The 13,762-nt window shown below is 49.3% G+C and overlaps 1 protein-coding gene across 5 annotated transcripts in view; it reads right to left on the bottom strand.

Moving 5' to 3' along the window:
* The window catches only part of ABCA4 (ATP binding cassette subfamily A member 4), a 130,329-nt gene that overhangs the window by 43,550 nt on the left and 73,017 nt on the right, over positions 1-13,762 (bottom strand). For 4 of the 5 annotated variants that reach the window (XM_047785262.1, XM_047785264.1, XM_047785265.1 and 1 more), the window contains exons 17-24: positions 11,007-11,072; positions 8,360-8,449; positions 6,425-6,599; positions 4,728-4,859; positions 3,623-3,762; positions 2,792-2,929; positions 1,658-1,851; positions 276-360 (exon numbers count right to left, since the gene is read on the bottom strand). In XM_047785262.1, the coding sequence (XP_047641218.1) occupies positions 276-360; positions 1,658-1,851; positions 2,792-2,929; positions 3,623-3,762; positions 4,728-4,859; positions 6,425-6,599; positions 8,360-8,449; positions 11,007-11,072 (1,020 nt within the window). The remainder of the gene's footprint in view (positions 1-275; positions 361-1,657; positions 1,852-2,791; positions 2,930-3,622; positions 3,763-4,727; positions 4,860-6,424; positions 6,600-8,359; positions 8,450-11,006; positions 11,073-13,762) is intronic. The other variant, XM_047785263.1, reaches the window with a different exon arrangement.

The following is a 13,762-nucleotide window of genomic DNA, read 5'->3' as shown; positions in this document are numbered from 1 at the left end:
AGGACCGGAGGCTTCGTATGGGCAAGGGCGAGGAGTGAGCAAAGACTGGATTCCTCATTAAGGGAGAGGGCCGGCGGGCCCCCGACTTTGACATTCCTTTGGGATGGAGGAGGAGAACGAGGCTCCAAGAAGATGAGCAACCACATGCCTGTGGGCTTGAGAAGCACACGGAGGGCTGTCTCTGCTCCCACCGAAAGGCATGGCAGCCACACACCCACAATACCCAGAGATGACCGCTGGATAAACACCGAGGTACGGCCTGCCCCAGTCCTCACCGTCCAAGACTTGCTCTGGAGTCATCTCATTGACACAGGCTGGACACCTGCCGGAGACGCCCTTAGACGCACAGCTGCAGGTCCCCTACAACAGAGGGCATCGGTCATTTCTACAGCATCTCCTCGATGCCCATGGCTGTCACCATTACGCTTTGTTTCTCATGCTAACAGTGGTCAATGTATTTTTTTTTTTTTGTCTTTTTAGGGCTGCACCTGCAGCATATGGAAGTTCCCAGGCTAGGGGTCGAATCAGGGCTACAGCTGCCAGCCTACACCACAGCCACAGCATGTAGGATCCAAGCCACATCTGCAACCTACACCATAGCTCACCGCAGTGCCAGATCCTTAACCCACCGAGTGAGGCCAGGGATCAAACCCGTGTCCTCATGCGTACTGGTTGGGTTCGTTACCGCTGAGCCACGGTGGGAACTGCCAATGTATTTTTCTTTACTGTTTTAATTTATGATTTCATCTGAACATTTGCAGAGTGTGGCTGTTTGATTTTATCTTGGACAGTGTGCGAATCAGGCAGAGAGAAGCTCAATGACCCCTTTGGCTTGTCACTACGTATGTGACAGCTGTAGGTCTGCCTGTGCAAGACATTCTGCTCCTCCTGCCCCAGGGATGCAGGCTGGGCTGTGGGAAGCTGCCTGGGACTGGACGACCCAGAAGCAGCCAGACACTTCAACTGATGCTGCAACAAAATAAGCGTGACAAGACAATCTGAATGGGAGCAGCACCTCTCTCGAGGAGGCCAGGGGACACTTATCTTGCTTTATCTCCCTTATCTTCACCACATCCCCAAGAAGCAGAACAGCAATTATGTTTCATTTTCTATGTGGGAAAAGCCCAGCCACTGTGAGGGACTTAGCAATTTGCCTAGGATGACACAGTTTGTTTGCTTCACAGCCCAGCCTTGAACCTGGACTCCTGACAAACTGAGATGTTCTCTGCTGGTCGGTGGTTTTTTGGCTTCATGATTTTTAGGTTATAGTTTGCAGGGAAGCCTTTTCTTGGCTTTCAGTTACCAGTGAAACTTGGGTTTCATTCAGGAACGTACATGTTGGAATGAAAAAGGAATCTTAACCAGCTACTGTCCTTTAAACGGTGGAACTTCGCCGCATAAAAGTCCCTCCCTTCTGGCTGTACCAAACCACGCGTACAGTTTAGCATTCTGACCGCTAATAATCTTATTTAAAACTCGTTGTTTTAATTAGGGTAAAGGATCTCTGTAGGAGAATTCAGAGTGTCCTTTTATCAAAATCTACAGATGGTCCTGGAAACGCAGAGGTCGATGCTGTTGGCCAGAAGCTGACTTCCGTGGACGTGTGCGCCACGGTCCTTCCCACCCAGACAGGCTCCCTCCCTGGACGGACACTCACCGCGCAGCCTCTGCCGTGGCTCTGGACGGTCTTCGTCTTGCGCACCAAGGTCAAGTAGAAGCCGGTGCCAAAGCAGCTCTTGAGGAAGAGCGGGGTGCCGGCGCAGTAGAGCCGCCCCTGGGCAAGGATGGCGATTCGATCCCCGAGGAGGTCGGCCTCGTCCATGTGGTGAGTGGACATGATGATGGTTCTGCCTGCAGGGGCAGCGGTCAGGGGGTCACCAGGCAGGACTGGGCCGCGTGTGGGTGGGAGGGAGTACTGCAGCCTCCCGCTGCGTGGGTTGCAAAGCCGGGAGTTGATACACAAAAACAAGTATTCTGCAATAAAGTCTAGGATATTAGAATACGAATGATGACAGCTAATATTGTATATAGCGTCCTGCATATTGTAAATCACTGTTTCACAGAGTATTTCTTCACTGGACAGAGGACCTGATGCAAGGAAATCACCATATATGAGACATGTACAACTGTCATTCAGCATCTATTGAGTTTTATACGCAATGATCTCTGGATCATTAAGTACTGTGTTTATAATCTTTGCAAAGAACACACACAGACACACACACAGACACACACACACACACACACACACACACACACAGTAATACTAACTGGGGATGTCATTAAAGAAAATGAGGATTCCAGGATGGCAAAGCAACCGCGGGATTAACCCCACTGTCACTTTTATGGCACTCGGCTCTGACTGCTGTCTCTTCTGGATCTGCCCCATTTTGAGACATCTGCCCCCGCGGACGTCCTCTGCAGCACTGCGTACAGGCTCATCACCCTCACAGCTGGTTTCTGTAAGTGTCTTGGGTCCCCTTAATCAAAGGGGAATTTCACCCAGAGCTGCCCCAGTTGTTCCAGACAGAAAGGCTGCAGATTGGGAACTTTCTAGAGGATTTTTTGGAAAGTAGGCTGCTTCATCAGTAACTCCCTGCTTATATTTGCGTTAAAAAAAAATCTCAGGAGGCTTCATGGGGAACTTAAGACTCCCTGAAGCCAGTGCTAAAGCCCCATGTGAGTGTCACTGTGGCTGTTACTACACTGAGCTGCAAACTGCAGGGGTGAGAGTGTGGAGAGCACACGGAGAGCCTTGGTGAGAGCACAGGGCCTGCGCAGCGGCCGCTACCTGGGCGATACTTCAGGAGCAGGTCCCAGATTGAGCGCCTCGAGTAGGGGTCCACCCCGGAGGTGGGCTCATCCAGAACCACCACCTTGGCATCTCCCACGAAGGCAATGGCAACCGACAGCTTCCTCTGCATGCCACCTAGAGGGGCAAGGAGGCGGGGTCAGAGGGCTGTGGAGGACACAGGGAGGGCCCAGGCTGGCTGCATGGAAAGGGTCTGAGATCCGGCAGCAGCTTGATGCTGCCTCCTTAGATGTTCATACACATTCAAAACCCTAGCGGTACAGCCCTCATGATGCTGAAAAGAAAATCTCTCCTAGGATCAGACCATTTGAAAACTATTCTCACTTTTTTTTTTTTTTGCTTTTTATGGCTGCACCTGTGGCATACGGAAGTTTCCAAGCTCGGGGTCAAATCAGAGCTATAGCTGCTGGCCTGCACCACAGCTCACAGCAATGCCAGATCCTTAACCCACTGAACAAGGTCAGGGATCGAACCTGCATCCTCATGGATAGTAGTTGGGTTCTTAACCCACTGAACCACAATGGTGGAACTCCCTATCAACTTTTACTTCAAAGACATAAACATCAGAGCAAATACAAGCCCAGGCTGCTGTAAGACAGCGGGAAATAATCCAGAGGTGGGCTGCTCCTTGATGCCCAGAATAACTTTATAGAATGTTCCAACCCGCAGGAGCACTCCCGTGGCAGCCTCAGAATACACACACACACACACACACACATGCACGCGCACGCCCGCGCGCGCGCATGGCCCTGAGCGTGGGAAACACCGGGTTTGCCAGCTGCAGCCCTGACTTTCTTCAGCCCCAAGCACCTGACAGATGCTGCGCTTCTTCGTTCCTCTTGTGGTGGAGGCCTGTGTCCTCCAGCATGGCTTCCATCTCCAGCTGGGCCTCCTCCCAGGACTTCCCTTTCAGCTGGGCGTAGAACAGGATGTGCTCGGCCACGGTGAGGCTACAGGGACGGGCGGCGAGAAAGGCAAGGCGCTCAGCACACCTGCTTCTAGCAATTTACCTTAGAGACGTGATCGAGGGCGAGCACAAAGCTTTAGCGATCACGATGTCGTAACAGAAAAAAACAAGACCAAAAAATCTGACCTTGCGAAAATATCTACGAGGGGACGGCTTAAATAGCGCATTATACAACGGACTGGTCTGTATACATCAACACGTACTTTGTGGAAGAAAATATAATAGCATGAAAAGGTGTTCATGATATCTTAGGTTAAAAAAAGCCATCATTTGAAACAAAGAATTCCAGAGTGAATAAACGAGGTAGCACCACCAAAAAAAAAAAAAAAAAGCCATCACGTTTAAAAAAATAGCAGGGTACATACAGCATATACACAGAGTTTACTCTCCTTTATAATTTTAAAGATATATGTACATCTACACATGCGTAACAGAAAGGTCTGAAAAATTACACATAACAGTGGTTCTCTCTGGGGGGTGAAATTAGAGGCGACTTTGCTGTTGTTGTTGTAATCTATATTTCCTTCCTTTCTTCCCTCCTTCCTTTCTTCAATGACTGTATATAACCTTTTAGATAAGAAACGCATTTTGGAAAAGAGCCACTGAAAAGCTTCCTAAAAGTCAGTGCGTGATGATGTCTCCTCTCTGATCCCGAGAGGGACCAGACTTCTGGGCAAGACGGAGCAAGGGACCCGGGACCCGCCTCCCTGACACAGAGATGGCAGCATCACTCTTCTGAGCAGGAAGAGCCCTGGAGGCACAGTCCCGTGTTCTAAGGGACATTTTCACCACAAGCAGGATAGGGGACCTTGAATGTGGGGGACAACAAAGAAGAGTGTTGCCTCCTGCCCCCAGAGCGGGCATCCCTGAGCTGGGTCCTGGAGCACCTGCTGCTGGGGGCAGGGTGAGGGCAGGGCACAGGGCGGGTCTCACTCCCACCCCACTTACTGGTGGAACAGGATGTTGTGCTGTGGACACAAGCCCAGGCTCTGCCGGACGGCATCCAGGCTGGTTTCGACGTCCTTTCCCCCAACGAGCACGGTCCCGGATGTCGGTGGCAACAGACCTGTCATGATGGACCTGCCACATGCAGGAGTCAGTGACGGGAAGGAGGGCCTTGGGATAGCAGCCTCCACCCCAGAGTGGGTGAGGGCCCTCAGCGATGCCCGCCCGTGCCCCTCAGTGAGAGCCAGACCATCCCGAGCTGCAGGAACCGACCGGCCCGCGTGGGACTCAGCACCCCGGGGACTCGGCCCCTGTGTGCACATCCAGGCCCTTAGGCCGTGACAACATCCACCCTTCTTCTCTGCCTCACTTATTCCTAGTGCTCGCAGGCAGGATTCCCGGCTGCGCAAGGCTCGCTTGCCCCGGAGATCCCTCCCCGGCTCAGCCGTCACCGCCCCCGGGGCTGCAGGGGCTCCAGCAAAGGCAGTCAGACATGGGCCGTGTTTTGTCTGGTGTCACCACGTCAGAGGGCAAGGCCTTGGTGAGAAGCCCAGGCGTCCAGGGTGTATTTGTAGATTAACAGATTGAGGCCTGGGAGTTCCCACCACGTTTTTCTGGTAAAATGAGAATGTGACTCTCACCTCATGGGGTGGTTGTGAGGGTTAAACAGGGCTAATACGTACAAAGCACATAGAACTGTGCCCGCAGGAAGAACAAATCAACACCATCATGCTACGTTTATGAAACATTGTGTTTCAGCCCCAGCAACACTGCATTTCACGGTCATGAAGCAATGTGTCTGCCTCTGGGGTCCTGACTGGGGTGTGGGGCTCTCTGACTGTGTTAGGTGACAAGGAGAGAAATTAGCTGGGTGGCAGCTGCCCATCCCTGTCTGGCCCGAGGTCAGACACCCTCGCAGGCCCTCTGAACTTGTCTGCTGATCAACCACTAGAGGGAAACAGAAGCAAGTGTAATGGCCCAGCCCCACATTCCACTCAGAGAACATTCCAGTGCAGGGTGGATACCGCTGTTCCTTCCTGGGGCTCTGTAAGAAGCGTTCACGTGGGTTCCCTGACCCTCGAGGGGGCCCCCCCAGGGAAACCTTGGCTGTCACATTTCCTTCCAGCAGATGGCGCTCGGCCCCTTCTAAAAGCAGAGGGGGCTTCTGGGGCTGAGGTCTCCCCCACAGCCCCTCTGGACACTGCATCCCTTAACCTCCTCCAGAACTACCACTGAGCCTTCTGGGTGCAAAAAGCAACGCTCTTTGAAAGTAGGGAGTGCTCTGTAGCTGGAGGCATGGGATGGTGTGGCCACGCTTGACCACCACCACGACGGCAGGGCTGAAAAGGCTGGAGTGGGGCTGGCATCAGAGACCAGAGACAATTGCGGGAGGACCTGGCTCTTGTCCCCGCAGAACCATTCCAACTTGGTGACCTTGGGAAAGTCACTTCAGCTCTCTGGATGCCCACTCCCCTGGCACACAAAGGGGGCAATAACCCTGCGACGCCACCTCCCGCTTCAACTTCATGTGACCATCAAAGAAAAGGAAAGGTGCCTGTAAACGCTGAAAACTGCGGTGAGCCTTACACTCTCCTGGCGCCCAGACGTCGAGCGCATTTTCATCACCAAAAGGCAGTGCGAAAGAGGAGACGGCGGCGCACAGAGGAAGGATGGAGCCAGAAAACAAGAGACTCACTCACAAGGTGGTAGTTTTCCCTGCTCCGTTGTGGCCGAGGAGGGCGGTGATCTGGTTTTCATAGAAGGTGATGTTCAGGCGGTCCACGGCCGGCCGGCCATAGGGCTCAAAAGTCTTTACCAGATTCTTCACGCACACCCCGGGGACCAAGCCTGGGAGCTCACGCTCGAAGAAGCACTCTTGTTGGAGAAATGGACATGGTGTAAATACACCGTTTTAACGAACACATCCCCAAGGTTCTTTCTTCAACCTACTGTCTTGGGCCCCCACGGCCTTAGGTCTTTGTCAGAAAGACTCTGCAGAATGACGCTGATAATCATGGCTGCCACTTACTGAGCAGTTACTCAGCCAGGCACTGCTTCAAGTGCTTTGTATGGATTTCCTCATTTCACCCTTAAAACAGCCCTAGGGAACTAGACAGCCCTATGCCCAGTTCTACAGATGCGGAAGTGAAGACCGAGGCTTCAAGAGGCCAGTCAAGGTCACGTGGCTTCTGAGTGGCAGCGCTGGGATTCATGCCAACCCAGAGCGCGCCCTGTCTGTGTGGGGTCAGCCCGAAGCTCAGCCTTCAGTCCCAGGCCCTCCTGTCTGAGGCTGCTGGGCCTTTCCTGGTGGATTTCTTGTAACAGCTCAGGCTTCTCATCTTCCCCCCCAAGCAGTAGTTTCCTTCAGACTCTCCCATGTCCACTCTCAGAGCTGCCTTTCTCTGAGCCACCTTGGCCTAAAGCTCTGCGTCAGCTCTGACGGTGACTGCTCGCTCCTCGGAGCTCCAGAGTTTCGCCCGTTAACTGGGGAGGACAGTCCACGCTTCCCCCTCGTGTCCCTCAAACTGTCCCTCCGCTACTCTACTCCCGCAGCCCTTCTCCTGAGACCTGCCTTACCGTGCAGGCCGCTTCTCCCTGACTCCACCTCTCCCTCCTGCTCGCCCCACATGGCCCTGCTTACATTTTATACATTACAGTTCTGAGCCCTCACTCGCCCCACACAGCCCTGCTTATATTTTATATAATATAGTTCTGAGCACTTACTCCCCTGCAAAAAAAATCCCCCCCAAAACAAAAAAGCAATGCTTCCTCTCTCTGTGCCTCCTGGCCTCACGGTGGGACCAGCCCCCAGCCCCCTGATTTCGGTCTTCGAGTCCCGCTCTGGGCGGAGGATCTTCCCACAGGCTCTGCGGACTGGAAACCAGCCCCTGTGGGGCCCCAGGGCTCTGACCTCAGCTTTGTGAATGGCAGCTGGGGTGGGCGAAGGGCATGGAGGCCAGACGCAGCCCAGCGGCCTACACCCAGGGGGAGGCTGGCAAGAGCATTTTAGCACCCACGGGTCAGTTCTAGAGAAAGGCATGGCTTCAGGAAGAGAGCACATGGGAGAAGAGCAGGACTGAGAAGTGAGGACGCAAAGGCCAGGGAGCACTTGCAAACTCGGCCCGTGAGATGAGGAACCATTAGGTGAGGTCCATGGCCAGGAAGGGCTTTGGATGGCTTGAATGAATGGCCTCTGGATCTGCAAACCACGACTGGAGTGCGGTCAGCTCCCCTAGACCCTTCCCGCCGGGCGCAGAAGCGTTTATTTTTGTCTTTCCTTATAGCTCATATCCGCTTTGAGTCCCAGTGACCCACGTTATTGTTCTTGCTAAATCCTCGGAAGTCAGCACGTTTGTGCACCTCCCTCGGGGTTTGCCTAACAAGGGCACAAACACACCACATACTTGGGATGTGCTTTCTCCAGGAAATATGCGTTCACGTCTGGCTGGACCGTTCATTCCACACACGTGCAGCTGGCCCCTTGAGAAGCGACCAGGCTCAACCTTCGTCAGCAGAGACGGTCGGTCCTCTGCCCGGGGCCAACTTGCCCCTAGCCACCAGGTGTTCTGCCCCGGCCCTCTGCGGTGCTCTGAGCCTCCCCCGCCTCTGCTCTGCGTTCCTTACAGGGTTTTTACCATTTATTCCCTCCGGGTGCTCGGGGTCCTCCATCTCCTCCGTCACAGGTTCTGTCTTCTCCAGCGCCCTTTCTTCTCGGGTCGAACACCCTGCCCCAACCAGAAGCCAGGGTTACTCTCCCGCTGAGAGCGGAGACTCAGGCAAGGCAGGGAGGGAGGGAGGAGAGGGGCGCGCAGAGCTTCCTGCCATAGCTGGGAGCACAGCCCCCCCGAGTCAGCACTCCCGGGACCAGCGGGTGGACGTGGCAGCCCTTGCTGAGCCCGGAGGGAGCTCTGTAACAGGGTTTTACGCTTTGTCTTAACATGCCAAGAGGGGCCCCCAGGGTCAGAAATTGTGATTTTAAAAAAAAGGTTTTTTTTAAAATAGGAGTGACTTGAAAATGAATTAATTCTCTTTAGCTCACCAGCAGGACTTCTCACTCCAATCCCAAACTGATCAAAGTCATGGTGAATCTGAGTACATTCAAGCCGATTTGATGAGCAGCTGGCTTGAGAAACTGTTTACCTGAGAAGTCGACTTTCACAGGCATTCGGGTCTTTGGGGAGTAACACCAGCGTTGAGCCTGGTTAACGTGCAGGCTTGCACAAATGGTGAGTTGTGGTGCAGACATACACACATAGCCTCACTTACACATACTCCCCCCCGCCCCCACCCTCTCCCCATCTCCTGGGCACATTCTGTAAACTTGGCATTTAGTTTAAAAGGACAGCAGGACATTGTGAAAGGGGAAAAGAAGCAGAGAGGGAGCCAGCCCGAAAGGAGAGAAGGTGGCACGGGCAGGACGAGACCATGTCGTCAAGGGCACACACACGAGCAGGGAGAATTTTGGGGGGGGAGGCGGGGGGGCTGAGTTCGGGGCAGGTCAAAGTTCTCGGGCCAGGGATTGAACCTGAGCCGCAGCAGTGACAACACCAAATCCTTGCTTCACCACTAGGCCATCAGGGAAACAGGGTGAACTTTTTAATGCTGCAGTCAACCAAGGCCTCCCTCTGTCCGCACTGCCATCTGTAGGTTTGCAGGCTACACGGTGGAGTGGCCAGAAACCGGCCAGTGCTCAGGGACCCACCACCTCCGGTACTTCTATTTCCATTGCCTGAAGGACGTTTAAACCTAGTGCCCACCATTCCTTTAGTCACTTGACTAGTTGTCTTGCTGCTCTAATGTGTAATCACAAAACAGCAAGGGGAAATATTCTAGTCACCGGAGCGAGCTCCTTGCCAGGAAGCACGTGTCCCAGTTCCAGGTTTGTGCCCAGTGAGCAAGGGGAACTGGGGAAGACCCTGGATGTCTCTCGGCTCTGTGTCTTCATCTGTGAAAGGAGGGGCTTTAGGTGGAAAGACTCAGCTCTTTTCTGATTTTAGAGAGATTTACGAATCTGCTCCAGTCTAGCCTGTGAAACAGGTAGAAAACTTTTGGCTACTCTTGGCAAAAATAAAATGGGACTCATTTTTGAAGGAGCACATTTGACTTAAGTTTCTTTCTGTTTCTTTTCTCTTTTTTTAGAGGTAAAGTATCTGCTGCGATTGTGGAGGGGAAAAAACGCCCCCAAGTCCTGATATTCGTTGAAATTAGAAACATGCCAAGAAAAAAATTCTGTGCTGAAAATTCTCATTTATGAAGGGTTAGAAATTTATTGTAGCAGAAACTTAAAAGTTTACAGGTAGACAAGACAAACCAACGCGATGGAAAAACAAAACAAAACAAAATAAAACTGAGCTATAGAAGTGCTATTTGTTTGAACCACTAAAAAAAAAAAAAAGCAACTACCCCCACCCCTCAAGCCTTTTAAAGGCCCCAGGCTAATCCCCTAGAGAAAACAAACATCTATCTTAGTGCTTAAAGGATAAAGCCTGGCCCAGGCTCAATAAAAAAAGAGCAGGTAGGTGAGGGACAGAGAGAGTGGAAAGCATCTCCTTTGCTTCCAGCCTCTCTCAGCTCCAGGGAAGTCCCCAGCTCTCAGCCCTGGCGTTTCTCTGCCTCCTCCTGCCTCACCAGACCCTGGAGTTTCCCTCCACTTGGAGAACTCTCCCTTGGCCTCTTGGCCTCTTCAGGAGGAAAGGTAAATTTTATCCATGATGCATTCTGGGCAAACGGCCTTTTGGCCCTCTTTCCCAACTAGAAGAAAGGACAGTCCTAAGACAATCTGGAAGTATATGCCTTGAGGATCGCAGCTCTGCCCCAGCCTCTAGATGGGCCCTTACTTTGGGACAATAAATTCATTTATATTTGAAAAAGTGGAGAGGAATAAAAAAGCAGAAGAGGGGAGACAGCAGAAGACAATGCAAAGGTTCCTCTATGAGTCTTTGGATCCATTTGCTTTACCTGAGACATTGCAGCACTCATTTGTACCCTGAAGTGGTCTGGCCTTCTTTTAAGTTTAATCCCCCTGGGCTTAACCAGGACACAAGGTTTATCAATGCTCAGCCATCACCCTGGCCCAGTGACTACCAAAATGTGGGCTCCCAGAGCCTATGCTGCTGCACCAAGAAGCAGAGCCCCAACAGAGAGCTAACTAATGAGGAATCTCACACGCCATGTCAGGGCCACCTCTACAATGCATGTATAGCCCATGCATAGCCAAAGGAGCTAATTTCAAACATTTAAATAGTTTTTCATCTTTAATTAAAAATTTTTAAAATAACTCACCTTCACCACCAAGCCAGTAAGACTCTTGTAAAAGAAAGTACCAAGGAAGTGGAGTTCCATAGTCCCCTAAAAATAGAAAGGCAAATAAAGTGAAAAGGCCTAGTAGTTCCATCTTCCCACAATTCTGTAAGATCTAGAATTCATCTACCTGAACCTCAGATTGTAACTCTAGATATTTACAGTCACAAGCATTACATGTTCATCCACATGATTCCTCCAAGACTACTCAAATGTTTTAATTTAAAACGTCTTTTTTTTTTTTTTTGGCTGCACCCATGGCATGGAGAAGTTCCTGGGCTGGGGACTGAACCCAAGTCACAGCCATGACTCAAGCCCTTGTGGTGACAACACCTGATCCTTAACCCACTGAGCCACAAGGAAACTCCCCAAAGGTCATATTTTGGGGGTAAAACTAGAAACATGAAGACTGATGATCTTGGCTGACTTGTTTTCCAAGAAAACATTTCACTAAAGAATTCAGGCCTGCCATTTTTTAACAATTACCCAATAACAAGAAGGATGATAATCACTAACATTCGTTGAATGCTTTTTCTTTGTCAAACATTGCAGTAAGCACTTCCATGTGCTAAATAATTTAATTCTTAAAACGACACTAGGGGATAGGTAGTATTATTATTCTTGTGACTAATGAAATCAAGGCACACTGAGTTTGAAGCATCTGCCCAAGGTCACAGCTAATTTGATAAAGGTGCAGGAATCCCAACACAGGTAGGCTGGTTCTAATACTACTGATCCCAACCACCTCATTCTACTGGATCTATCTGGATTTCAGGGAAAAACTCCCAAATTTCTAGTCCAGTTCTCTTAGCAGGCTTTGCTGCCTATAAATGTTGATTTTTCAAGAACACTCTTTTTGCTTGTTGACTAGTTATCCTGTGTTTCATGGCCAATGCTAGACTGTAAGCTCCACAAGGGCAGGCTTGTGTCAGTCTTTCCCACTTCTCTTTTCCCAGAACATGGTGCTGCTGAGCCTAGCACAGAGGTGCTACTCAGTACATAGTGGTTGAACAAGTTGAAGCTTTAGTTAGGTTTAAAAAAAGCTTTTGAAATATGTACAAATTTTACTTTCAATCTAATTAATTTTTACTTATTATACCTCCTTCCAATGGCCCACTGAGATGGGAAAAATGAAGGCTGAGAAAGGTCAAGTGTATTTCTCAAATTCACCATTATAGGTTGAATGGCATCTCATGGTCGCCCTATCCCACCAAAAAAGATATATTGAGGTGTGTGGTAGAATACAAAATAATACAGACCAAGTATTATTGGACACAGGCTGGATCCTTGGCCTGGGCACAGGGGGTCAAGGGTCTGGTGTTACCACAGCTGCAACACAGGTTGCAACTGCAGCTCAGATATGATCCCTTGCTTGGGAACTCCATATGCCATGGGGTGGCCAAAAAAGGAAAAACAAAACCAAAAAAACTTGGTCTTCATCCCCAGTTCTTGGCACAGAGCTCCTAAAACCCTTGGACTTTCCTAAGTGATAAGAGAGGCTTTTGTTATTCAAACAGTTCACGTGTGAAGAGATGCAACAGATTTTTGTGTATGTTAGTTGTATCCTGAAATTTTGCTGAATTTTTAAATAGTTCTAACAGGTTTCTTTTCTTTTTTTTTTTTTTTTGATGGAGTCTTTAGGGTTTTCTATATATAAAATCATATAGTCTACAAATGAGGCATTTTCCAATTTGGATGCCTTTTATTTTTCTTGTCTGATTACTGTAGCTAGGACGTCCGATACCATGTTGAATAAAAGTGGTAACTGGGCATTCTTGTCTTGTTCTTGATCCTAGAGGAAACGCTTTCAGCTTTTAGTGTTGAGTATGATGTTACCGATGGGCTTGTCACATATGGCCTTTATTATGTTGAGCTGTGTTCTCTGTTTACCCACTTTGTTGACAATTTTCATCATAAATCGATGTTGAATTTCATCAAGTGTTTTTTCTGTGTCTATTGAGGTGATCATATGATTTTTATCTTTTTTTTTTAAATGTGGTGTATCACGCTGATTGATACACAGATGTTAAACCATCCTTGCATCCCTGGAATAAATCCCACTTGACCATGGGGTATGAATCTATGTATTATTGATCTAATTTGCTAATGTTTGTTGAGGATTTTTGCACCTTTGTTCATCAAGGATTTGGCTGTTAGTTTTCTTTTTTTGTGGCATCCTGTCTGGTTTTGCTGTCAGGGTAATGCTGGTTTTGTAAAATGTGTTTGCAAGAGTCCCCTTTCTTTTTTTTCTTGGTGAGTCTAGCTAAAGCTTTGTCAGTTTTATCTGGAACCAGCTCCTAGTTTCATTGATCTTTTCTATTGTCTTTTCAGTCTCTATTTCATTTATTTCTACTCTCATCTTTGTTATTTCCTTCCTTCTACTTTGGACTTCTATTCTTCTTTTTCTAGGTTCTTGAGGTGTAAAGTTAGGTCGTCTATTTGAGACTTTTCTTATTTCTTGAGGTAGGCATTTATTGCTGTGAACTTCCCTCTTAGTTTTATTGCTATGAACTTCCCTCTTAGAACTGTGTTTGCTGCTTACCATCAATTTCGATATAACATTTCTATTTTTTATTTGTTATATTTTTTTATTACTGTGGTTTCTTCCTTGACTCATTGGTTATTTTAGCATGTTATATCATCTCCATATATCTGTGAATTTTCCAGTTTTCTTCATATGATTTTTAGTTTTATACCATTGTGATCAGAAAAGATGCCTGATGTTATTTAAACCCTCC

Source organism: Phacochoerus africanus, chromosome 6 (assembly GCF_016906955.1).
Source record: "Phacochoerus africanus isolate WHEZ1 chromosome 6, ROS_Pafr_v1, whole genome shotgun sequence".
NCBI classification, from domain to species: domain Eukaryota; kingdom Metazoa; phylum Chordata; class Mammalia; order Artiodactyla; family Suidae; genus Phacochoerus; species Phacochoerus africanus.
Note: the sequence above shows the minus strand (reverse complement) of the source record. Positions and strands in the feature narration are given on the sequence as shown.